The following is a 25231-nucleotide window of genomic DNA, read 5'->3' as shown; positions in this document are numbered from 1 at the left end:
TTCAGCAGGCGGAGCTCAGCACCTTATGTCCTGCTTATAAGCCCTCCAGCTTGTCTTCTTCTGCTGATTTCCAGCAGGACCAATCGCTTCGTCTGCACCCTGGTAAGTTTGATTGTTACGTTTGGTGCGCTAGTGTGTTCTGTGTGAAAAGTAGCTTTTGCATTTACTGTAGTTGAAAAATATGTAATGTTTTCAGTCAGAAAAGCTTTTCAGCTTCTGTGCCTGTTTCTGAGGACAGAGGTCAGAACCTGACTGGTAAACATTACGAATGGCAGACGACCTTAAAGAGGATCAGTTATTTAGATAAACTGTTGCATCTAATGAGTTTAAGGAACTTTTTATCCATCTCATTTATTTTGAAATATACAGCTTAGCCATTCATAAATATCCCACATGAGGAATATTTTTACATGAACTACGCAGTGCTAATTCTCACATTAGATGATGATGTGGAAACATATTGACGACATTGACAGGAAGAAATAAGATGTGTGAGGAATATTTGTTTTGTCTGCTCTGTGTCAAAAAAGCATTGCACTGAAGCATAAATTATCTTACCATGTTCAGCAGAAACCTATTAAAAAATGCTACTGGATTAATTTCACTTTGAGAATTCAAAAACCTGAAAAGTTGACTTGTGATATATCATTTATGAGGAATCACTTTAACAGCATTAAATGTACAATGTGAAACCTTGAACATGAAAAACCAAAAGTAGTGGCAACATAATTTGTAATTTGCAAAAGCTGCAAAAGTCAACATTTCATCCCTTCCTCCTCCAGATCTGACTTGTTAGCACGGGTATCTGCTCTGTCCAAAACGGGAGTCGGGGCCATCATTTGTTTTTAAAATCTGTTTCTCACACACTGAGCAGATGTGTGGCTGTGGACACTCAGAGCTGGACATGCCCAGTCTGGGTCTGGCTTCTATTCCTTAGATGGTCTCAATTGGGACTGAAAATGCGTTTGGACCTCGGGAGCCGGCTCTCTCGCTCCCGGTGATCGCTGAAGTCGGATTGTGTGAAAATGTAAACAGCTCTGCGTGCGCATAATGGTCGGCGGCTGTTTAGTGAGCCTCGCAAAAGTAGCAAAAGTACACTTCTTGAACTTTCTCACAATGTCAATGTGTGTCATTGGAATGCTGTGTAATAGATCAACACAAAGTAGTGTTTGACAGTGAAGTGGATGGAAACGGATACGTAGTGGTCACAACACTTCGCAAATACAAATCACTGCCGTCCGACTGAAACGTTGGATCTCCGAAAATGTAATTTATAAGGAAATGAGAAACACACCTCACTCCTGAATGTAAATTTATACCATTAGGTCAAAGTTACAGGTTCTATGATTCTTTCCACTGTAAAAGCATTCATACAACCACTAACAGAAGCTTTCTTTTTTTTTTTTGTAAAAGAAAACCCATGGAAAAATAGAGATTTTAAGGCTTTTGCCCAACAGCAGCAACATCTGAATAGTGTGGCATGTATTTGTAATACGTTCTAGTCTAACCAGATGCGCTCAGAAATCATGCAATGTGCACACAGAGTAACTTATAAACAGGTAGACATCAACAGTCCTTCAGTCCTTTACCTGAAATTAGGAAAACGTGGCACAACTCCAAACCCACAAAAACCTTGTAGTCTATCTTGATTAACAGAAGCAACAGAGAGCAATAAAAGAAAAGCAGTCAAGAGTTCAGAGGGAAGAACTTATTATTAATCAACCAATTATTAAATGTTGACAACTTTAGCTTTCATTAGATAGTGGAGATGAGAGCCATTTGTATGTATTTATGTATGTATGGATAGATAGATAGATAGATAGATAGATAGATAGATAGATAGATAGATAGATAGATAGATAGATAGATAGATAGATAGATAGATAGACAGACAGACAGACAGACAGACAGACAGACAGACAGTTTTATTGGCTGTTCACCAGCTGCTTAGTCACTTTTTGACCCACAAACATACTGCAATGTTTGACAGAAAACTAACACTGCATCTCACCCAGGAACACACCATTCCCAACACGGTGTTCCACATTTCAGCAACATCAAACACCGGTAAACGTTACGGTAACCGTGTCAGAGCATGAAGAGGCAGGTGAAGGATCCTCCCCTTTGTACCCACAGCGCCCCTACTGGCAGTTAATTTGATGCAACAGGTGTTCTCAGTCATTGAGAGCAGGTTTCATTCATCCTGCTACATTTACTATGAACACAAATGAACCGGGTGACACTGAATGGATTGAAGGGCTGGTTTCTCTTTGGACTGGACCCTCTACATGGGAGAGGAAGTGGATTTAGACACTAACAAACCACGGGAGGTGGTTCATGCTTAACAAGTGGATTCCAATATAGCTTGAATCTGTGCTTTAAATTCCCCATTAATATTAAACCAGCTTTTATCAGCCGCTGTAGTCCCTCTATATGCACAACATGAAGTCAAACAGCGACGTTTTGGGGAAGCCGATTCCTGGTAAGAACACAGGGACAAGTTATATTCAGGTCGCCACTTTTCACAGCGGCAGGTATTTCCTAAAGTAAACGCCGCTCACGTTCTGTGGCTTTGTGTATCACCAAGATGGGGACTCTACAGCTGACTGAGCCTGTGTGCTTCCATAAAAGGAGGCTAAGCACGCCGCCTGGGGAGGCACGCCACCGCATGCAGTTTATTTCCACTCAACCCACTGTTGTTGTGGAGTGAATCACAGCTAACTTTAAAATTTCGGGCTGCCGCCGGTTTTCGGTATTTATTTTTCCCATTTATTTATTTTTTAAAAATCTATTTTGCATAGTTGTGTCATGAGGAAGGAGAAAAACTGTCCCCCCCCTCCCCCCTCGCGAAAAAAAAAACAAAAAAAAAAAAAACTGTTGAGAAATAGCCTACTCCTGTAATTTTATACATTAATACAAAAATGCACTGGAGTGTGTAAACAGGAAGAGTCTAAGCGTCTTCCCGTGGTCACCGAAGGGCAACATATCCTTCGTTTTCTAACTTTACCTGCGCTGCGAGACGAGGCAACAACCTGCGCACAAACAATCAGAGACACCGCATAAAAGGTCATCACTGCAGCACGCTGCGACTCATGTACTGTGAGGAATTCCTACTCTGGTCGGGGACTTTTTCATATGTGACCATGTTTGGTCAAGTGGAGTAAGGAGCTGCAGCTTCTTGACTGATTGCAAACGCCTCTCTGGCAAGTGTTTATCTATATTCATGTTAAAGTGCTTTCCCCATCTATTACTGAGAACCTCATCTGGGCATGGAGTAGGGGAGTAGGGTCAACTGATAAACCACGTAACTGAATGTCCCCACGTTTACATCTATAACATATCTGATTAATTACAAGGAGAGAATTAAAACCCCTTATCTCCGGCGGCAAGCGGGCGTTCTGCTGCATGTTAAGGGGTTAAGAAAACCTTGTAGGTTTTAGATTATTATAATAATTATTATTTTTCAATTAGACCATCTTGTGCAATTTAACTGGAAACAAACGTCCTGACATGTCAGTATTTGACCCATCTACTTTGTAAAAGTGAAAGATAGACCCTCTCAATCAGAAACCTTAAGGTCTTCAGTCAAAACTGAAGGTTAAAGTATAAACCAACGTGAGATCTTTCTGATGCTTTGGATTCAGCTAGTGTAGCGTTAGATTTACTGGCACACAGTTGAGGTTGAAGTCTGAATTAAACTCAGTGTTGTGGCAGTAAATAGTAAGTGGAAAAGCCAGAAGTACGAGTGAAGCCATAAAGACTGGAGAATACTGTTATAAATTAACTTGTTAATGAGGTGCTACAGGCAACAACTACATGATTGTGATCGCAGCAGCAGATATCAACAGTCCTTCAGTCCTTCACCTGAATTTAGAAAAACGTGGCACAACTCCAAACCTACAAAAACCTTGCCGTCTATCTTGATTAACAGAAGCAACAGAGAGCAATAAAAGAAAAGCAGTCAAGAGTTTTATCATTGGTTTTGCACTTGATCTCGTCCTTTTTATTGTTGTGATTAAATGCAAAAGGATACCCTGGGCAAACCACTGGCTTGCTTGACAGAACCACCGGGCCTGAACGCACCGTCCTCTCTCTGCCTCAATGCTTTGCAGTAATTATTCACAGTTCTCTTAAGTTTTTCAGGATTTGCTGTGAAAAGCTATCAAAGTTGTTGGAAGTTGATGCTTTCCTTGTTAATCTGGTGATAGTAACTTTTACTGCACTCTTTGGAACGCCACCGAACGGCAACAGTGATGAATGCTGCTCGCTTCATAAACATTTACTGTCGATTTTACTCTTTGGTGCCCTGAAAAAGTGTCTTCCGCCTTACAGATTTTTTGGTTTTGTTAGTATCTGAGCTCATCAATTGAAAAAGAAAAAAAGGCTATGCTAACCAAACAGACCCTATTATTTTAGAATGATATATTTTTTTAAATATTAAGAAAGAAAAAAAGAATCTTATTTTTCATTGTGTGAGGGGCAGCACAGTCACAGCCGTTTTTACTCCAACAAAGATTATAGAGTCAGAGGCAGATTATATCACATGTTTACAGAGTGGAATAATTGTTTAACTCTAAAATCCATCAGAAAAATACAGTTTATACATTTTCTTAAACATTTTTCCCCCCCCCCGATGTGCATCATAGTTTATAAACTTGCACAGTTCTGCAGTGAAAGTGAATTTTTAGGGTCTTTTTTATCAATTACATCACTTCATGTCATTCAGGTTTAACTTTATCACTAAAGCATCAAGAACCAACAAACAGGAAATAAACGTTTTTGTTTTTCATTCATCCTCCTAACGGTGAAACATTTTGACTGATAGTCATCTTTCCTCTCACTATAAGTCATAAATACTTCTCATACATGTTTCAAGATTATTTTCAGTAGCATCGGTTTTTCTTAACTCGTCTTTATAATTCGTAATTCCACAATATGTACCAAGTTGTTCCCTTAAAGGCAATGTGTTTTGGGTTTGTTTACATCCTTGGACACATTTTGAACTCTTTTTTAATTTTATTTTACTATATATATATATATATATATATATATATATATATATATATATATATATATATATATATATATATATATATATATATATATATATATATATATATATATATATATATATATATATATATATTTTTTTTTTTTTTACAAATTCTCAGATTTAAATGGGAGTTTCGAGATTCCCACCAAATAGGCTGAATGAAGACCCGTCAGTCATCATGGCAGTTCAGCTTCTGTTGCTTTCCCCACCTTTGAGCGGTAAACGCTGAAATGAAGCGTGCCCCTTTCTATCCCTTCTGCCAGAAAACCCGACGTAAACACTTGCAAAACGGGGCTTTGGGATTTAGAGCAAGAGTCGGGCTGAGGAGGAGAAGGGAGGATGAGAAAGAAAACGAGGAGAGCTGGGGGAGGCAGGCGTTGCCTTTTCTGGTAGTTAAAGTCACTGAAAGAGCAAACAGGAATCCTCAGAGCTGCAGAACGGCTGAGATACAAACCAGATTGCGAAGGCTGATTCATGACGAGGGAAGAGTCGCTGTTGCCTGTGGACTGAACTTCGTAGTCGCCAAGGTACTGTAAACTAACGTGCACTGTAGTTTTTACCTCGCGCATGCATCATTAAGGCCCGCGTGCCTCATGTGCCACATATAAGAGAAGCTCCTTGTCTTTGATGCTCTTTCTTTCAAATGTTTGGAGTGTGATGATAATTCACACAGAACTGAAAAAAAGAAGAAAGAAAGAAAGAAAGAAGGAAAAGAAAACAACGTGCTGGTGCAAACACTCAACTGTAAGCTGAAGTTGACTAGCAGCATGTAAGAATCGCGTTTGTGTATTTCAGTGAGTAAGAGAGGAAAATCCTTGGGGCAACATGGATGATGACTTTGACCGCCGCATGGAGCTGAGGAGACAGAGGAGAGAGCAGATGCGTCAGGACGCAGAGAGGTGAGTGAAGATGTGGACACAAGTCAAAGGTTTCAAGTGCAAACGTGAACTCGGCCGTACTTGGAGAGTTCTTGTCGGAGGTTTGCAAAAACTCAACATCAGGGGAACGAATGATCTTTCAAGTTGGGGTCTTTTAACGGGAAATCTATTGATGCAACATACAACCTTTATGCATATCTACAAGGAATTAACTCGTACTATGTTGTTGAAGTTGTTCTGGGGTTTGTTGTTCCGATCCACACAAAGTCAAGACCGACTTCTACTTACGCTTGATGGCAGATCGGAGCTCCTCTGTGTCATCAGAGTCCCTGGCAGAAAGACTGTTCCAGCTGTTTTCTCACAGTTTTCCTGCCAGCTGCTGCCAGGCGGCTCATCCCGGCCCGCCCTCCGGACCCTCGGCTTCTCTTTTCTCGAAATGTGCCAGACTCTGGAATGTTTTGACTCTCTCTCTAGTTCAGCACACGATGACTCGCTCCGATACCCTCGAGCTGTTTTAGTAATGTTTGCTCTCTTCATCTCTTTCTCCTTCAAAACAATAAAAAATTCAAAACAATAAAAATCTAGACGTACTTCTGACAGTTGGAGCCCTTCTGTGTCAAAGGACCTTTACTTTTATGTTTTTTAACATCTTACTAAATGTTTGGAGGAAACGAGGAAGGACATTAGCAAAATGAAAAAGACGAAATTATTATTTCTGTCAAAGAAGATGGAGATACTCTTGGTTTTTGTTTTAGGAAGGAATGCATTTTGTTTAACTCCACAGACACTCACAAGGCTCACAAGACTGAAAGCCCTTCCGTCAATGAAGAGGCACAAATCGTTGCTTTCCGTTCCATGTCTTTTAGCTGCCCTCGTTTCAACAAATACGTTTGCTCTGAAACAAATAGGTTTGTGTGTAAACTTGCTTCATCTGCGCGCCTTTTCAGGGGCGTTTTCACAAATGACGACGATGATGAGGAGGCTCGAGAGCGAAGGCGACGTGCCAGGGAAGAAAGGAAGAAAATGAGAGACTCGGACGAGTCTGGAACGACGGACACGGCCAACACTAACAGGTGCCGGACAGCCACACGAGACGGCCGAGGGGATTCTCATTGTGTGTGTTTCCAATGCAAACTGATGCCCACCGTGACAAAAACAGTCAGCATGTTACAAACAGGCAGAGGGAGTTTTGCTTGACAGTCGTGTTTTGTGAGACAGGGAGCGTTTCTAACCTCCTGTAGGAGATGTGTGATTTGAGCCTGTACAAAACAAACAAACAAGTATTTCCGCTGAATTGTTTTTGTAGCCCTGTTGCAGCTGTTACTTTGCAAGCAATGGCTGCAATGTATGTTTCCAATTGGCGAAAGTTTAGAAGTAGTGTTCACACTACACTGACAAGATTTTGTCCACATAGGGTGAAGCAAAGGCTTAAAGATTAAGTTTTTTAATAACTTAGTTTTTGTAAGTTGTTGAAAAAATAAGAAAACTATGCTTTCTTTTTGTAAAAAGGTATATTTCACCTGTTTATTTTAACTCTAGCCCAGGCCAAGCACTTACAGGTTACTTCCCCAGAGATTAGAGAGTACTTTATGGGACATTTCAGGAACTTGCCAGGTCCTTTCCCAAACTTACCAGGAATACTAAATATTCCTGGTAAGTTTGGGAAAATTGATGAAACTTAGCAGGTACTGGTAAGTGTTTGGTAGGATCCAAGAAAGTACCAGGAGATACCTTGTAAGTTTCACCAAAAAGGTTCATTGTAAGGGTTGGGAAAGTAACTGAAAACCTTCAGTAACATCTGAATTATTGGAAGTTACTGATATTCTTAAAAGCTTTCTCTAAAGAGGATTTTTTTTTAATTATTATTTAGGCAATAATAGTTTATTATGGTCAATTTTCTTCCTCCTTTTGACCAAAGCTGACAAAGCATCCACTCATTCATTTGAGATTTGATTTCAGTCAAATGTGAGCCTACTTCAAAGTTTCCAAGCTTTGTTAAAAAAAAAAAAAATTAAAAAAAGATTTCATGTTTGTTCAGCGCGATGGAGACCGAACCGTCTGCGACTGTTCCTGGAGGGGCGGAGGACGACCAGGCTCTGCTGGAGCGCCTGGCGAAGAGGGAGGAGCGCAGGCAGAAGAGGATGAAGGAGGCGATGGAGAGGCAGAAGGAGCTCGACCCCACCATCATCATCTCCACCAACGGCACGGACGGCGGCCTGCAGGAGCAGTCCCCCGTTAGCAACGGCAGCAAACACACAGAGGAGAGAGAGGAGAAAACTGAAACAAACTCATGGGGGAAGGAGGAGGGAGAAGAAGAGAAAGAGGAACAAGTGAGAAAAAGTGTTTTTATTCTTTCTTTTTATTAATAATAACAAAGAAGAAGCAGGAGGCGAAAGAAACATTCACAGTTTGTTGACAAAATTTATTTTTAGGAGACTGAGGAGAAAACAGCAACGACCAAAGGTGAGCAAGAGGAACCTGATTCAACGATGAACCACAACGAGGAGGAAGCTGTTCCAGACCAAAACAAGGAGGAGGAAGAAAGGAAGATGAGAGAAGAGGAAGATAGAAAGCTGAGGATGGAGGAGGAAGAGAGGCAAAAAAAGGAACTCGAAGAAAAAGCAAAGATGGAAGAGGAAGAAAGAAAACTAAAGGAAGAAGAGAGGAAAAGGGAAGAGGAGGAACAACAACAGAGAGAGATGGAAAAGAGGCTCATGAAAGAGGAGGAAGAAAAAGTGAAAAATGAAGAGGAGGGAAAAGAGAGAAGGGAGATTGAGGAGAGACAGAAGAAAGAGGAGGAGGAGAAACAAAAGCGGGAAGAGGAAGAAAAGCTGAAATGGCAAGAGGAGGAAAAGCACAGAAAAGAGATGGAGGAGAAGGCGAGGAAAGAAGAAGAAGAAAAACAGAGGCAGGAAGTTGAGGATAAAAAGAGAAAAGAGGAAGCCGAGAAGCAAAGGAAGATAGAGCAGGAGGAGAAGAAAAAGAAAGAGGAGGAGGAGAAGCGGAAAAGGGAGATGGAAGAGAAGAAGAAGGAAGAGGAGAGGAGGAAACGAGAAGCAGAGGAGAAGAAGAAGAAAGAAGAGGAGGAGAAGCGGAAAAGGGAGATGGAAGAGAAGAAGAAGGAAGAGGAGAGGAGGAAACGAGAAGCAGAGGAGAAGAAGAAGGAAGAAGAGAAGAAGAAGAGGGAGCTGGAGGAGAAAAAGAAAGAGGAGGATGAGAAGCGGAAAAAGGAGGCGGAAGAGAAGAAGAAAAAGGAGGAGGAGGATAAACGTAAAAAGAGAGAGGCTGAAGAGAAGAAGAAGAAGGAGGAGGTAGGACTGTAGTTCTCACTGTGGTCATTGTATTATAACAGTTATCAGATTTATGTAATAATATAACATTAATATCATATTTACATCATTTCCTCTGTCTGATCTTTTTCTGATTGAAGGAGGAGAAACCTAAGAAACTTGGCTTTAAGGAGAAGGTAAAACCAACCCAGCACTTCTCCACCACCGACGTATTTAATTTTGACTTTTAACTTCGCCTTTGAAATTTTTTCTTTTCCTTCGTGGAATAAATATACCTGAATATATGCTATGAAGATAAGTTCAGTTATTTTAGAAATTGTGCACCTTCCCTCCTCCAAGTGTTTTTTTTTTTTTTTTTTTTCAGTTTAGGCCAAACGTCGTCATAAATCTTTTCTCCAGAGCAGAAATTTTTCCACACGCGCAAAGCAAACCTTAACTGAGCTGGAAACGCATCGATTTTATCTGCAGCCTGCAGACCGAGCATTTATTTTAAAAATTAATACATTTGCAGGTGTAACTTTAAACCAGCGTGGATGAGAGAAAATTCATGGACTCCAATTTGCAGTTTGAAAGTTTTTTTTGTCTATTTCAATCACTGAAGTTGTCCTTGCGTCAAAATGATCAAAATAAATAAAATAAGAAATAAATATATATTAACAATATATGGATATATATATATATATATATATATATATATATATATATATATATATATATATATATATATACTCTTTCAGTTTCAGTTAAGGTAATATGAGTAACCTTTTCTTCCTCTCCATTCAAGAATGAACCTGCCAAACAGAATGGAGCCATCTTTGAGAAAAAACTGAAGAAAACAGAGAAAACAACAAGGTAGAGCTTGAAAAACCACACCTTGACATGAAACAAAATGAAAGCTGACCTGACAGAAGACCCTCCGCCATCCCACATTCTCCATTGCCAAGTGCTGCTGTTAATAACGGCTTCGCTGTGCGAGCAGGGACGGCGCTCCTTCCAGCAAGGCGGAGGACGCCGAGCGACAGGAGGCCGAGCGCAAGCTGCTGGAGCTGAAACAGCGGCGGAGCAATGCCGAGAGCCAGGAGATGGAGAAGATTAAGCAGAAGCAGCAGGATGCGGAGGCTGAGCTGGATGAGCTCAAGAGGAAGAGGGAGGAGAGGAGGAAAATCCTAGAGGAAGAGGAGAAGCAGAGGAAGAAGGAGCAGGAGGAAAAGAAAGCCAAAGAGCAGGTGATCCTGTGGTTCTGTTAAAGGAAGTGTCTGCAGTTTTAGTTGGAGGCCGAAACATTTGGCTGATTCGAAGTTTCAACAATTCGTGCTGTTTGGTTGCGCTGTTGTGTTTCCAACAGGAGGAGAGAAAGAGGATGAAGGAGGAGATAGAGAGAAGGAGAGCAGAGGCTGCAGAGAAGAAGAAACAAATGGGGGAGGAAGCAGCAAAACCTGATTTCTCCATCAGTCCAAAAGGCTCCTCTAAGGTGAGATTTGGAGAAAACAATTGTTAACTTTAACACGATTTTCAAAACCTAGTTAATGAAAAAAAAAAAAAGTTCAAAAATGCTTATCTTGAATAATTTTCAGTACTTTGGTGTCTATCACACCAGCGTATTGTCGGCCATGCTGGCTGAAAATGAGCAAAAAAGAAAGAAAAGAAGTTCAAAAATTATTAGAGTACCGTCGGAAAGCCTAAGACAACACCGAAAGATTTCTGGAAGACAATCTCCCTTTCTTTAATAAAATATTAATACACATATCTAGATTGCTGACATTCTACCTTCACAGATCAGGTTTGTTTCTTGTTGACATGTGTTCTTAATTCTGAGCAACGTTGTCTCATCATGCAGATTGGCGAAAAGGCAGAGTTTCTGACCAAGTCTGCTCAGAAAAGGTGGGCCAGATGACACATAGTATATAAAGAAATATAAATAATCAAACATTTCTCGCCTTATATCTAACATGCAGAATGTTTTTCATCCATTCAACAGCCCAGCGAGGGTGTCACACACTCCGCTTGTGCCAAGGATTGGGAACAGATTAGAGCAGTTTACCTCCGCTATGCAGGTGAGACTTAATACGATCAAGATTTTTAGACTTAGCCTTCTTCTGTAAGAAAGCACTAAACATTTCCTTCACAAGCCAACGAAGGATGGCGATATTCTGTACAGTTGCGTGTTTTCAAAAAAATGTGGGACAACAGGAAGTGTGGCACTGAGCAACACAGAAAAAAACTGTGGTAGGGTCTGATCATACAGGAGGAACAGTCACACCCAAAGTAAAAAAAACAAAAACAAAACAACACTGAGATTTAAAAAGCAGTTTAATCTATGGACTTCAGCAGCAGCAGACGATCCGCTGCCAAGACCTAAACATGCCTATATCTGGAAAACGCTGTAGGTCTGCGACAGTGTTTACTTTGTGTTGATCAGAACACTATAAAAGAGATGCAGTCCAGCCATCGGGGGAGGATTTCACTACGATTGGGCCAAGAATCCCTCGCGATTCGGTTGTGCTGACTTAGGCTGCAGTTTGAAATAAACCTTTGTTGTTCAATCAAAGTCGTGCATGCAGAGCCTTCTTCCTGAAGCATCGCCATGCCAACATCTTGAGGACGCTGACAGAAGACCGTCTAAAGTCATCCCACACAACTTCCTTCGAAACAACATTTTGTGAACACGTCACAGCATTCGTTTTGCCGGCCGAGCAAATACTTTGACTCTAAATACTAAAGTATCGGTGATATAGTGGCTCTTTGTGCCACTATATTCTTCTAAACAAATCATTTGACAAAAAACTCCTGCTAGCAATTAAAACCAAGAGTTTTGGTTTTGTGTAGAGGTTCGACCGAAAGCTGGAATAAAAAAAAATATATAAAAAGAGGAAAAAAGGTTGTTGCGTAATATTTACCTAGTTCCATTTTTGTAGATTCATTATCTCCAGCTGGGTGGTTGTAGAAACCATGTTGACATTTCAATGTCTTGACCAACAACTCAGCTGATGCTGCGACTGCCTCCCTTGGCGAATTATTGGAGTAACAAAGTTGGGCTTTATTACTACATCAATCCTTTAACTAAACACACACACACACAAAAAGCAACCAATGGCTAAATACAATGAAAACGTTTCAAAAGCGAACTCTTCAGTGCGTTGCTGTATGCTGACATGAAGGAACTGGACTCCCCTCTTTTGTCCCACAGGGAAACAAAGAGGTCAAATCCCCCAGGTCTCCTTTGGCCGACATCCCCACGGGAGGCACGCGCAGCATCAAGAGCATGTGGGAGAAAGGCGCCGTGAGCAGCCCCCCCACTGAAAGCCCGGCTCCGGCAAACAAGGTGAGACGGGATGCCTGAGAGGATCAGATGCATTATCTGATATCAGGAGGAACACCAGAGGTGAGAATCCTCCTCGACTCTTAACAGGATGTGGCTGGCATCAAGGGAAGTGTGGCAGGACGCGGCAACAGCTGGAAGGGAAAGCCTGCAGAAGCAGAGAAGACCCCAGCTCCAGCTCAAGCTCCAGCAGCACCATCACCACCAGCAGCTGCAAAGCCACCAGTAAGACCTGATGATTCCTTCTCTTTATGTCGCCACTATAACAAGACACCAGTGTTGCTTTGTGACAGTAATCCTCTGATATTCTGAGCAAGCTAATTTCTTCCCTTTCACGTCGACGTATCGGCCTTTTGTTCACTGGAGCTTTTGTGTCGGAGCTCCACGAACGAACGGTGTGGCCAGCAGGAGTCTGGTGACCCCACATGGACTGTTCAACCAACAGCATCTGCTTTCACTTCTCACCGCTCCGTTTTGTACTTCTCACGCTTTTTCTAAAGTTTTAACAAGTATTTTTTATCCAAACGCCTGAAAGGAACTTGTATTAAGAACTTACTTGCAGTGCTGAAAATGGGATAACTGTTAAAATTTCATTAAAAACATTACAGTGCATATTTAGAATAGTTTTTTTCATGCTCGGCAGCAGGGAGAATTTATCATCCTACATCAACGCAACAAAAAAAAAACAAAAGACAGAAACTGAGAGACACGTTTACTTCATCGCCACACGCTATCTGTACATACATGAATTGTGTGTCTGCCTAACTGCTGTTTGGTGGACATTGTGTTCTTTTCCAGAAGTAGGACACAAGCTGCTAATCCCGCCAGCTTCTGTGGAGACATCACACCGTCTCCCCTTACAGCAGCGTTTCTGAATGACGTGTCACATTGTTCTGAAGCACAATTTAAGAGCAAAATGACTTCGGGGTCAAATGTGACTTGTGACTTGTTGGCTCGGCGTGCTGCAACTTTTGCATCAACGCCCCCCTCTGATGGAAAAACGCTACACAGTAGTCTAGAGGACTGGTTGTGTCACTTACTATTCCTGGCTTTTCTTTGTTTTTTTTCCTGTTTGCTGTGGTTTTTGCTACTTTTTGTTTATTTTTTTTGCCTTTATGATGTCTTCGTTATTTGAAGTTATTTCCTGAATTTATTTACTAATATGATGCAAAAAAGATCATTTTTGAGTTTTTTTTTTGAAGCCTCTTCATTTTCCCATCAAGCAGATGCTAAATGAAATCGAACTTGTTACTGAACATATTGACATAAATACTATCGAGATGTAATTTAGGCAAAGCACACGCAGCAGCAAAGTGTTGGCAAGAATCAAAGGAGCAACATCAGACGTTATCGGGCACAAAAGAAATCCAACCAATTTCAGAACCTCGTGAATCTACGTTATTCTATTGATTGTTGCAAAACATTGTTTGAAATTACGGCATCAGGTCAGACTAATGTGATTGTGTTGCTTTAACGTGACAGGAGGCCAAACCAGGTGAAGTCGGTAAACGCGGCATGTGGGAAGCCAAGAGAGCCTCAGCACCAGCCAAGGTATCAGACGCAGACTCACCTCACCAATTGTCTTCAAGGACAATCCGCCAGTTCAAAAACTATTAGGTATTAGTTTCTGCATCTATAATTCGATTGATTTATGCATAGTTCAGCTTCATTAATCAACAAATTCTCTCCACTCTAGTTCTACATCCATATCTGTGTGTATTCTTTATAAATCGGTGCTTATATAGATAGAAACAGATAGGAGTCAGAGTTCTTTATTTATTGTTTTCAGCCACACATGTTGTGGGTTGGCGCCATATACAAAACTGAATTCAATTGATTTACTTTATGAAGGCGTCCGAAATAAAGGAGACGTTTGCTTCATTAGTTCCTGCTGTCGTTCTTGTTTCTAGGTGGCAGTTGGAGGGAAAAGCAAGTTCAATTAGAAAGACCCAAATGGTGAGTGACCGACACATATTTAGTTCGTTTACGCAACTGGATTTATCCATGTTCACTTTGTAGGTTATTTACATGAGTTTTCTAATTTTATCTGCCAAGAGCGTTTTTATGCTGTTTTAGAAAACAGGCAAAAATGACAAACCATAAACCAGATGGTCATGTTTACACCTTGGTTACGAATGAGCAAATTAGTATCTTTCTGCACTCAAAGCAGGGTGAGGGTTAGAGTATCTGGTGCAGCTGCAAACCTCCCAAATTGGCAGGCTGGGCAGGGAAAGCACTAATGAGAATTCAAGACACCCATGGTAACTCTGGAGGAGCTGCAGAAATCCACAGCTCAGGTGGGAGAAATTGTCAACAGACCAAATACGAACTGTGTGACGCACAAGTCTGGCCTTTACAGCAAAGTGGAGAAAAGAAATCCACTTTAGATGCAAACATCTGGAAGAAGGCGCACTGGGTCACATGCGACCGTCACTAGATGTTTTTGCAAACATGCCAAACGCAGCCTGAAACGCGTCTGGCTGCTTTTCCTTGGCGAGAATCTGCCTGAGCTTGAACTATTTTGCAGAGAAAAAGAGGCAAACATTTCCGTCTTCGGTTTCATCCAGGGGCTAGAAACTTTAAAAGAGTTGCAGCCAAAATTGCAGTGAAAGGTGATTCTATAAAGTATTGATTTAGGAGGCTGAATACAAAATGCACCACAGACTTTTTTTTTTCTTTTTCTTTTTTAAGAAACAGAAGGCCAAAAGCAATAATGGTGGACTTTGTGTCAGTTTGATGCAGTGCACTTCAACTTATAAATGTTGATTTAAAAGAACTAAATAAATAAAGTACCAGGCTAACTGAGTCAAATAAAGGACCGGATCAGTTTGAGCTCTTTCTACAAATGTTTAAGACAATTCATGCTAAACCAGCGTCCAGCTTTACCAGTCAGGTATGTTTGCTTGTATCCTTGGTAAGACGAGCCCATAACTTCCCCCAACCCACCTACTGCACTTTGCAGAAGAGTAGTTGCTCTCTGTAAATCAAATCTCCTGCCCGGGATATTTGGGCACAGGCTCAGATCTGCGGCACCGAGGTCTATATTTAAAAACGTCCACCATGACCTTGTTTCCCAGTATAAAGAAAGTTCCAGTCTCCTGACGTGTCTGTCTTGTTGTTTTGAAGCACGCTGTCCACCGAGTGTGTCACCTGGATTGCCCAGTGACGCGCGGAGAGCCAGTAAGCTGTCAGGCATACTGCAGTGCAGCTGCTTGATTTTCACATTAAAAATGAGCGCTGGGAAGGATTACCGACACTTTGAGCTGCGAGTCGGCGTTGTTTGCCAGGCTTATTCAATCTACGTAGCATGGAAACATGTCTTTAGAAAATCAAACAAGATTCTTAAAAATATAAACACACATCGTATTTTTGCGAGTGTTCAAGCACTTTGCTATGAACCTCATTTGCCTCTGATTTGTGCAGAAAACAAGCAGCGAGATCAAAACGCTTGTTTGTAGACATCCAGTCCTGGATCTGACCTCCAACTATAATAAATTTTTTGAGGAAAACACCTTTCAGGCCACGTTTTTCGGCTACAAAAAACCCAAAGGTCTCTTAGAAAGGGCACCAGAGTTCCCTTGTGGGCAAAAGAGAGCCAGCCATTGCGAAGGCACTCCCCATGTCAAGCTTCTGTGTTAGCGTAATCAGACAGACCACAACACACAACTGGAATTTTTAAGAGAGCAATCTAATGAAACCAAAACAGAACGTTTTGGTCTAAAGAATACTTTTAACGTCCGGGAAAAAGCAGGCACTGCTCATTTCTTCGACTCACATCTCTACTGTGAAGCACGGTGATGGCTGCATTATGCTGGGGGGGGGGGGTTGCCAGCAGAAACTGGGCGCCTTGTCGAGAGGGCACAGGGTGCATTCCAGCCTGACAGAAACTTCTCTCTTGTATCTTTGAGAAGTCTAGCTCCAGCCTAATCAAAAATGAAACATATCTGGAAAGACCTAAAAATGGCTGCAACAGCGAAAGCGTCTAATTCATCTCAGTTGAGCTTAAGCGTTTATGTGGAGAAAAATGGTAGAAAACACGCCGAAACAGGTGTGAAAAGCTTGTAAAGATACATCTAACCGTGCTTCTGCTTGTAATTACTGCCACCAATGTTTCACCAAAGTATTGACTAAAGACTGTGAATCTTTTCACACACGCTGCCTATTTTCCCGTTCTGAATCTAGTCCGTTTGGTAAAAAAGATTTGAGCATCCAAAAGTCTGGAGAAAGTTAAGTGGTGTGAATACTTTCTGGATGCGCCGTAAACAGAGAGGTGTCAGCTTCAGCCATAAATAGCGACCCTCATTTGTTTGCTCCCAGTGTCTTCATGAGAAATGGACAGCTGAGGAAGGAAGTGAAGGGCAAATGACCAAGTTTCAACCACAAAGAGGCTTGTACTGACTTTGTAGTTGAAGTTTCTAAAGAAAACAAGTGCCAGTTTGAGCTAGACAAGTACATTCGTAAAGGAAAAGGGATATAAGGCTTTGGTAAACAACCTCGAGGTTAACGCTGTTTCACACTTACTAAACTATTGGAATCTATACGTAGCAACTCTGACGGATGCAGTGACTAATACATCTGATGTCTTACTCTTTGCAGGCTTAAAAATAAAATAAAATAAACACAAAAAAAACAACCGACGACTTCACGGTCAAGCTGTTTTCCTGATTGAAGAGGTTTCTGCTCTCCTTCGGGCTCCTTTGCCCTTCACCACACTTCTCATTCCTACCGGAAAGGGAGCCGGCGTTCCACGCTGCCAGTCATCTGCACCAGCTCGCATCTGCTCCATGGTACGAGTAATTCTGCACTGATGCATATTTGATCCCTTTCTACCCCAATCAAGGAGAAGTTGATGCGATTACGCCTAGTTTCGGCTACCTAGATGACCACCGTGAGGACTCATGATCTGTTAACCAGCTGTAATGTGACATACTAATGTGACAAAAACATTTCATGACAAGATAATTATGCTTTTACAATTATAGTGATCTTTAAATACCAATATCGGAAGTTGTACTTTCAATACATGCCCCAAGGAACAAGAGAACTAAGCAATTTCTTAGAGGCTCCAAACCAACAGGGGGCGCCCAACAGCACTGCAACTTTCGCTCAAAGTCTGGTTTACACGTCATTCTTTTTTATTGTATTTAGTTGTTTCTTTTTTTGTGTGGGGTAAGTCTGTTGTAATTGTGTAACACAAACCTTGTTGTCCTCTATATTCGAAATTTAGATCAGTGTGGTCTGACGGCGAAGAAAATATTTTGTACTTAAACATTTAAATGCAGCCAAGCTGTTTCATGCTTCTCATTTCTATGCAAAAGTAAGGACTAAGAACTTAAATCAATGTGAGTATCAGGGAGAGGATTTGGTCTTTGTATTTGTTTTTTTTTTTAAAGTTAAAGTACATTCTCCTACATCTTGTCCACCATCTTTTCAGACAGTAGACATTTCTAACTCTAGATGTCAAAACAAAAGAATACAAAGATACTCTGATATCTTTTTAAAACTTGAGCGACATCACAAAAGCAAATGAATATGAATTGAAGGAACATGCAGTTAGTTATTGTGTAGCAGGTATTCTGCTACACAATAGCAAGATATATTATGGACATTAACCATTAATGTAATGGTTAATATCCATTATATTGACCATTATGGATAATATTCCATAACGGTTTGAACATGGATGATATACTGTAAAGATATAGTAAGACGTGGTTGTTTGAAGGCCCCCAATCAAAATTGGCCCTATGCATCCATGGACCGGCTCTGCCTTAAAATGTACACAAAATGGCAATAAATAAGTACATTTTTAAAAGCAATTCAGATTAGAACCTCACATATTTCTGTTGCTTACTAGTAAATTAGTTTAATCATTTCTTTTTAGCTCTTCTTTAGGGTTAATATAACACTTTAGAAAGTCCTAGGATTGTTTCAGTATATGTCATGTCATGTCAATTTGTTTTAGATTATATTGCTAATGATGTTATGTGATTAGACATGGGCCTGTAAGAACTTCTCACTGTATGACCTTGAGTAGAACGATAAAAAAAAAAATTAAAACAAAAATGTTAACATCATACAAAACAGAAACGTACAAATTATAACTACTACTGCTGTAATATAACATACTGATTATTACAGTTATGTCTATGTAACATTTATCATTTTGAATGAATTTGAATTATTAGTATTTTAATTACGTAAACGTCGTCTACATTTAGTTGTAGCTGTCATTTTCTTTTCTGTCATTTGCAGAGTAAGAACCTTGCTAGTTAGTCAGGCTATCTGCTCTGTCGATTGGCTTCTTGATAGATGTTTCTGTGTTCTTTGCACATGGGAATATTTTCAGATGTTCAAACTTGTCTTTCATATAAGCAAAAGTAAAGAGGAGCTGCCTCTTTCCTTCCAGCAGTGTGCAGAAAGAGGCGTGGCGTTGCTTCATGCTTCAACTACATGCTCCTCACAGCTGGGACAAAAAAAACAAACAACAAAACAAAACAAAAAAAACCCGACTAGGCACAATGACGACACTTCCTCTGGCACCTCATTAAAAAGACATTAACAGCGTGAAACAGGGTGATGAATGATGAAACCGTAGGTTTCTAAAACCTCGACATACCTTCATATCAGAAACAGACTCATGCCTAATTAGGATTTATGCAATCCTTGTTGTCATCATCACAGACGGTAACATCACTATTTCGACTTGATCGTGACTCTGTTTCTGGAGGCAGCGCCTGTCAACCGGACATTGAGAGAAAAGTCTGTATATAGTGCCAGTGTTTTACTAAGCTGTTAGTGGCTTTTACTGTGATGCTTTATAGATCGGTGAGTTAAAGAGTTATAGAGCTTCTAAAGATTCGAAATCTGTTTGTGTCACTTAGTTTGCCCACCAGAGAACGTGTCGACCTTTAACACATCGTTCTCTGCTGCAGAACTGATCAGTTTTTCTATGGAGCTTCAAATTGTTCTCACTTTATCAAATGGACCGCTGAGATTATTATTACTTTTTTCAAGATTTATTTTTTTTTGCTGCCATTCTCACATGCCACCTTATTTTGTGCTGCAATTCAGTCTGTGATACGTTGAATGAACAAGTTAATGATCTGCACCTATAACCACCTCCTTCTTCTTCTTTTTTTTTTTGTTTTGCACCTTGCCTAAATGTTGTTGCGATTTGATTTGTTTGACAATATTGACGTTGGCAATAAAAGAAAAAGAAAAAAAAAAGACTTTGTTCTGGTTGTGTTGCGTCACTTTCTACCAGCAAGAAAACAAACCCAGTACGTTTATGAAACCTAGTTGAAACTCGAGGAGGTGGCGAAAGATTAAATGACTGCATGATATTTTACCAGAGCAGGAATATACCTGCAGAATGTGTGTGAGTGTGTGTGTGAGAGTGAAACAGCCGCCCTGCTGTCCAGCTTCCTAACAATAGACTGGTTAGCCATAGGGCGCTGCGGTCACGTGACCAGGAAGGGTCGGTCCATGTCTCCTCGATGCTCAGCCTGCTGGTGGAGCTAAAGGAGTTGAAGTCTGAAAGCTGCTCATCTCTGACCTCCCTCTGTCTGGGTCACAGGTAAGAATGATTAGCAAGATAAATATGAACATTCAAAAAAGAAAAAAAGTCCAATTTAAGAATTCAGTTATTTTTACTGCTTCTAAAATGAATTTAAACCTATAGTTTGTTTTCCTTAATAGTGATTCTCAGTGTGAAACGTGCTCATTCGTACACTGCCTGCTGATTTGTCTTACACTTGTATTAATTTTTTCACTTAGAAAAAAAAAAGATCTGAATAAAATCCAAATTAATAGAATATGAGTATTGCCTGGCATATTTTTTAGAGTTTGCATGAAAAGCATGTGTATTGATCAGGAAATAGTTTTGCATTTCCCTAAAAACACATCCTATCTGTAGATTGCCATCGTTTTCTTAACCCGCTTTTGTTTTTTTGTTGTTGTCATTTATCATTTTAGGACATATTTCTGTAACTGAACTCTGTGGTTCATTTATTTCAACACTAGTCTGATGTTTATTGCAATAAAAACAATAACACTCAGTTCTCTGCGCCGCTGCCAGGTCTGTTGCGTTGTTTAATGATCAGAAATATTTGCCGGTGTAACTATAGTCTGTTGGGGGTGTGGGTCCATTTTGCAGAGCTCAACCAGAACCAAATGTCAGACACAGAGGAAGTAGCGGCCGACGAAGCTCTGTACGTAACAACTTTTATTGTTTGCAAAACAACTGTCATAAAGAAAATATTTGGTTTTTTTGCAAATGTAAATAATTTTTAATTAAGGTGTCTTGTTTATTTTCTATTTTTTTTGTGTCTGTGTTTCTGTCTTGCTGAAGAGAGGGAGAAGGTAAGAAAACTGAGACTCCACATGCCTAACCTATTTTATTTACGTCGCACAAAGATCAAAATGTCCAACATATGAATAATTATACACCAATATTTGTCTCGCAGTTGATACATTGTACATTGACCAGTTCCAGTTTTTTTTCTTTTTTTGCTATTAGGACACTTGTAATGGTCTCAAACCGAGACCATTCAAGAATTGCCGTCTTTGTTAGCAATGCCTTGGTGGATTTTTGAAATGTTCCCGATTGAAGATCAACCTTCATTATAACCTCAGCTGTTGCAGCTGTTGGAAAGAGGGCCAGACTACGGCTGAAAATAAATGTATATGGGTTATACGGGGTGCTTTTCTTCCCCGTTTTGGGATGGGTATGAATATCTTTACTGTACATTTTATAGGGTCTATTCTGTGATTTGATTGTCAGGCCCATAGGAATCTCACCTATCAGAGCTTTAAACTCTGGATTTATCTTTTATTAATGTGCAAATTAATGTTTGCACAGCTTAAATGGGCTAGAATGTAATTCCGACAGGTATTAGTAGCTTGTTTTTTTATTATTATTATTATTTAATAAATGAATAAAGCTGATATCCAGACAGAAAGAGAAAGTTACTAGTCGTGTACGGGTCAGACGAAAACGTATAAAGTTTCAAGGCTATTATTTGTTAGACATGAATGAGACGGTTACTTTATCTGAGTTTTGATTTATACACTGTTGAGGTCAGTGTGCTGGAAATCTTTACGGCTCATCTGGACGCCGTCTCTAAAGAAAGCTGAATGTTTTAGAACCGTGTGTTCTTACACCAGTCTACACCCATGAGCCAAGTATCCGGAAATACGTTAGAACAGAGTAATGACAATAAAAACATGTTTAATAAACGGGTCACGTACTTTCTTCCTCCAGCTGTGCCTTTTCAAAAGTATTCACACTCGACTTTGAGGGGTTTTTTTATGCTTCTTTTCCCATTACAAGCACAAACACCAGTGTGTTCTATTGGGATTTTCCCCGGCAGGTCAACTCCGAGTAGCTCATTGCTGTGAAATGAAAGGAAATAACTTCTTAAAGAAACATTTTTGAGTCACTCTCCTGGGTTAGAAATTTCCTGTCACCATGAATCTGAGCTAAGTTCAGGCCTTGCCACAGATTCTCAATGGAATTTAAGTCTGGACTTTGACTGGACCGTTCTAACACACGATGCCTTGAACTAAGCCATTGTGTAGTAGTTCTAGCCGTACGTTAAGCGCTATCGTCTTATTGTGAGGTGAACCTCTGCCTATAGTCTTAGTTTTTTTTTAAAAAAGCTTTTAACAAGCTTTCTTCTTTGACTGTCCTGTCCTCTGTCCGTCTTCCCCTCTGAAGACAAGCTTCCCCGCAGCATGATGCTGCCACCTCTTACGGCTGCAATGTCTCTCTCTTCTCGCCGCTTCGCCATTAGAAACGGATTTGTGGAGATCACAAGTACTGGTGATCCAGACATGCGAATCCCGTCGGTTTTCTGAAAACATGCCGTTTGCAGTTTGAATGCGACAAAACCTAAAAATAATTAAATCAAATAAATAAGGGGCGTGGTTATATGCTAAAGTGTTTTCAGTGACTGACTCCCTCACACTGACCTCTATGATTTCATATTTGTCTGGTGGTGGGAAAAACAAACCACTTCCTTTAATGACTGGACTGTTTTCCTTTCTTTAGATGAGTCCAAGCCCAAACCCAAGTGAGTCTTCAGTTTCTCTTCATTGCAGCAGTCAGCCTTCCGCTGCCATCAGGATTCATATTATGTCGTAACGACGCATCTCTACCTTCTGCAGGTTCATGACAAATATTACCGCCCCAAAGATGCCCGATGGGGAAAAAGTGGACTTTGATGTAAGTTCGTCTCCTTTTCTTATAGTACTACATCCACTTGGATCCCATTAGACCTTGTCATAAAGGATGGCCCTTTGATTCCTCTTGTGATGCCAGGACATCTACAGGAAGCGGCAAGACAAAGACCTGGCTGAGCTGCAGGCTCTGATTGAAGCCCACTTCGTCCAGAGGAAGAAGGAGGAAGAGGAGCTCATCGCCCTGGTCAATAGAATTGTGAGCATTTCTGCTTCAGAGGAGTGAGGTTGATTTGACAAGACTCTATAATAATAATAATAATAATAATAATCTCTAACTTCTGTGTACAAACATGTTGTAGGAAAATCGTCGAGCCGAGAGAGCCGAGCAGCAGAGGATCAGGGCAGAGAGGGAGAAGGAGAGGCAGGCCAGACTTGCTGTGCGGTTTCTCTGCAGAAATACTCACTTCTTCACTGCTCTCTGATAATACCAGGGAGCACGAAGAGAGGTTTTTTGTTTGTTTGTTTCTTTAAATCGCCCCTGCAGGAGGAGAAGGAGCGCAAGGAGCAGGAGGACCAGCGTAAAAAGCAGGATGAGGATGCCAAGAAGAAGAAGGCGCTCTCGAACATGAGCCAACAGTACGGCGCTGGTCAAAAGGTCTTCATTTGGATTTTAATTTGCTAAAGCGTTTTCAATTTTGGATGAAAATAGGAAAGTAGAAGTTTTTTGGTTTTTTTAATGGCAATCGTAAGATCTAATATTGAAGTAAGGAGACGAGTTAAAAACTGCTAGATATACATACAAAATAAATGAGTTTCTTCCTTACATAACTTGTTTTATTCAATTTTATGAAGTAATTTCCATCAATTTAAACACCCATAATCCCACGAAGCAATAGCTGACTATATTTTCAGGTATAAAGGGCTGAAAATGCTATGGTTTAAAATAGGGCTGAAACGATTCCTCGAGTGATTCGGGTACCTCGATTATTAAAATTCCTCGAGGAAAATCGATCTGCCTCGAAGCTTCCTTAAATTCTATTTTATTATTTAGCGCACCGGGTTATTACTTGCGCTGCACAGAGCTCTCTCACTTATGCGCGAGTTGTTGACGAAAGCTAACTGTTAGCAGCATAACGTCCAGTTTTCAACTTCGGCCAGGGAGGATTTTATTGATTCATGATAATGTTCGGGTCCTTGTCGTTTTTCGGGGGACCAAAAGGCATCCTTAAAATGACTGGCGCGATGCCTGGAGTACGGTAGTCTTTTCTCCTCCCGGAGCTGCTGCCTGGTGGTCGGTTCAGAGCGAACAGCGGGGTCGAGCAATGAAAGAATGAAATTTGCTAAGTGAATGAAGTATTTTACGTAGAAAACAATGTTACTCAAACTAAACCCCTGCCATTATTATTCTAATATTTGGATCTTTTTTCCCTCTCCATTTCCTGGTTCATTGTGAGAAGGAAGTCCATCTGGTTAATAGTTTACTTTTCATCTGATAAACAGAGTGACACCAGGAGAGGCGGCAAGAAGCAAACTGAGAGGGAGAAGAAGAAGAAGATCCTCGCTGAACGCAGGAAGCCGCTGACTGTTGATCACCTCAGTGAGGACAAACTCAAGTACGACTCAGCTTGGCTTGTTCTTTTGCTCAATTAGTCCCAGAATATTGGGTCTGGTTTTAATACACATGAAAATGTTCCTGTTAGATGTCAACTTTAATGAGAAATTACAACAAACGTATTTAGGGAGAAGGCCAAGGAGCTGTGGGATGCGCTGAGGGGCCTGGAGGATGAGAAGTTTGATCTCAGCGAAAAACTTAGAAGACAGAAATATGATGTAAGTCTGGCAAAGCAAAACAAGCTTCGTCCGTGTGCTTTTTGCTTACATGTCAAATGTCATGCTAGCGTCTGTGATTTTCTGCGAGCCACTAGATACTTAAGGTCTGTTTCCTTGCAGATTAACCAGCTTCTCTGCCGAGTTCAAGACCACCAGAGGCAAGTCTTAAAAAGAAAAGAAGTGCATTAGCGTAACCATATTTAATTCTCAAACCATGAAAGAATTACCAGATTGGATCAAAACTAATTATTAGAGTCACTCCTTGTGCTTCTAACACCCCGCACACTGATGTTCTGAAGTGTTTTTCTCTCCATGTTTCAGTGCCAAAGGTCGCGGTAAGGGGAAGATGAGCGGCCGTCTGAGGTAAAGCTGCTGCGAGACGGAGACGAGGAAGACTTTCGCAGCAGTAGCTGACCTGCTCAAGTACTTCCAATCCCGTTTATCGTCCTGTTGTCTTAGAGTAAATCAACCATCGTGAGATCAAAACAATAAATAGGTCATTTCATCCAATAGGTCATTTCATCCAATCCGATTCATTTCTATAAACCATTCATAGCCCATTTGTCCCTATGTGCATTTCTCTCACATAATCAGACAACACTGTAATAAATAATAATAATAAAGCTCTGAATGACAACAAATGTGTCTTATCTGGCTTTAAAATCAAATATTAACA

General features: G+C 40.6%; 2 protein-coding genes across 3 annotated transcripts; both read left to right on the top strand.

The window, feature by feature from the left end:
• The first annotated feature begins 40 nt into the window (after positions 1-40).
• On the top strand, positions 41-19770 carry LOC122835773 (caldesmon-like). Of its 2 annotated transcripts, none has more exons than XM_044125100.1 (16): positions 41-102; positions 5849-5952; positions 6879-7004; positions 7970-8261; positions 8364-9242; positions 9362-9397; positions 10006-10073; positions 10201-10447; positions 10567-10692; positions 11059-11102; positions 11200-11275; positions 12409-12543; positions 12631-12765; positions 14023-14091; positions 14451-14496; positions 17137-19770. In XM_044125100.1, the coding sequence occupies exons 2-15, from the start codon at positions 5879-5881 to the stop codon at positions 14481-14483; spliced, it is 2340 nt and encodes a 779-aa protein (XP_043981035.1). In that variant the 5' UTR covers positions 41-102; positions 5849-5878; the 3' UTR covers positions 14484-14496; positions 17137-19770. The 2 variants fall into 2 exon arrangements, with proteins under 2 accessions (XP_043981035.1, XP_043981034.1); XM_044125099.1 differs by lacking the exon at positions 41-102 and adding an exon at positions 5351-5580.
• A 207-nt stretch (positions 19771-19977) lies between these two features.
• tnnt2d (troponin T2d, cardiac) lies at positions 19978-25192 on the top strand. Its single transcript, XM_044125102.1, has 12 exons — positions 19978-20119; positions 20699-20753; positions 20894-20904; positions 22595-22616; positions 22711-22768; positions 22865-22981; positions 23085-23162; positions 23270-23380; positions 24226-24338; positions 24465-24555; positions 24676-24713; positions 24877-25192. The coding sequence occupies exons 2-12, from the start codon at positions 20716-20718 to the stop codon at positions 24920-24922; spliced, it is 723 nt and encodes a 240-aa protein (XP_043981037.1). The 5' UTR covers positions 19978-20119; positions 20699-20715; the 3' UTR covers positions 24923-25192.
• Positions 25193-25231: the final 39 nt, after the last annotated feature.

Source organism: Gambusia affinis, linkage group LG08, assembly GCF_019740435.1.
Source record: "Gambusia affinis linkage group LG08, SWU_Gaff_1.0, whole genome shotgun sequence".
Classification (NCBI taxonomy): domain Eukaryota; kingdom Metazoa; phylum Chordata; class Actinopteri; order Cyprinodontiformes; family Poeciliidae; genus Gambusia; species Gambusia affinis.
This window is presented reverse-complemented; position numbering and strand designations above follow the sequence as displayed.

Coding starts and splice junctions, on each gene's coding strand:
- LOC122835773 (XM_044125100.1), top strand. CDS start 5,879: ATGGATGATGACTTTGACCGCCGCATGGAGCTGAGGAGACAGAGGAGA. Junction 5,953..6,878: donor ATGCGTCAGGACGCAGAGAG/GTGAGTGAAGAT, acceptor GCGCCTTTTCAG/GGGCGTTTTCACAAATGACG. Junction 10,448..10,566: donor AAAAGAAAGCCAAAGAGCAG/GTGATCCTGTGG, acceptor TGTTTCCAACAG/GAGGAGAGAAAGAGGATGAA.
- tnnt2d (XM_044125102.1), top strand. CDS start 20,716: ATGTCAGACACAGAGGAAGTAGCGGCCGACGAAGCTCT. Junction 22,982..23,084: donor TCGCCCTGGTCAATAGAATT/GTGAGCATTTCT, acceptor AACATGTTGTAG/GAAAATCGTCGAGCCGAGAG. Junction 24,714..24,876: donor CGAGTTCAAGACCACCAGAG/GCAAGTCTTAAA, acceptor TCCATGTTTCAG/TGCCAAAGGTCGCGGTAAGG.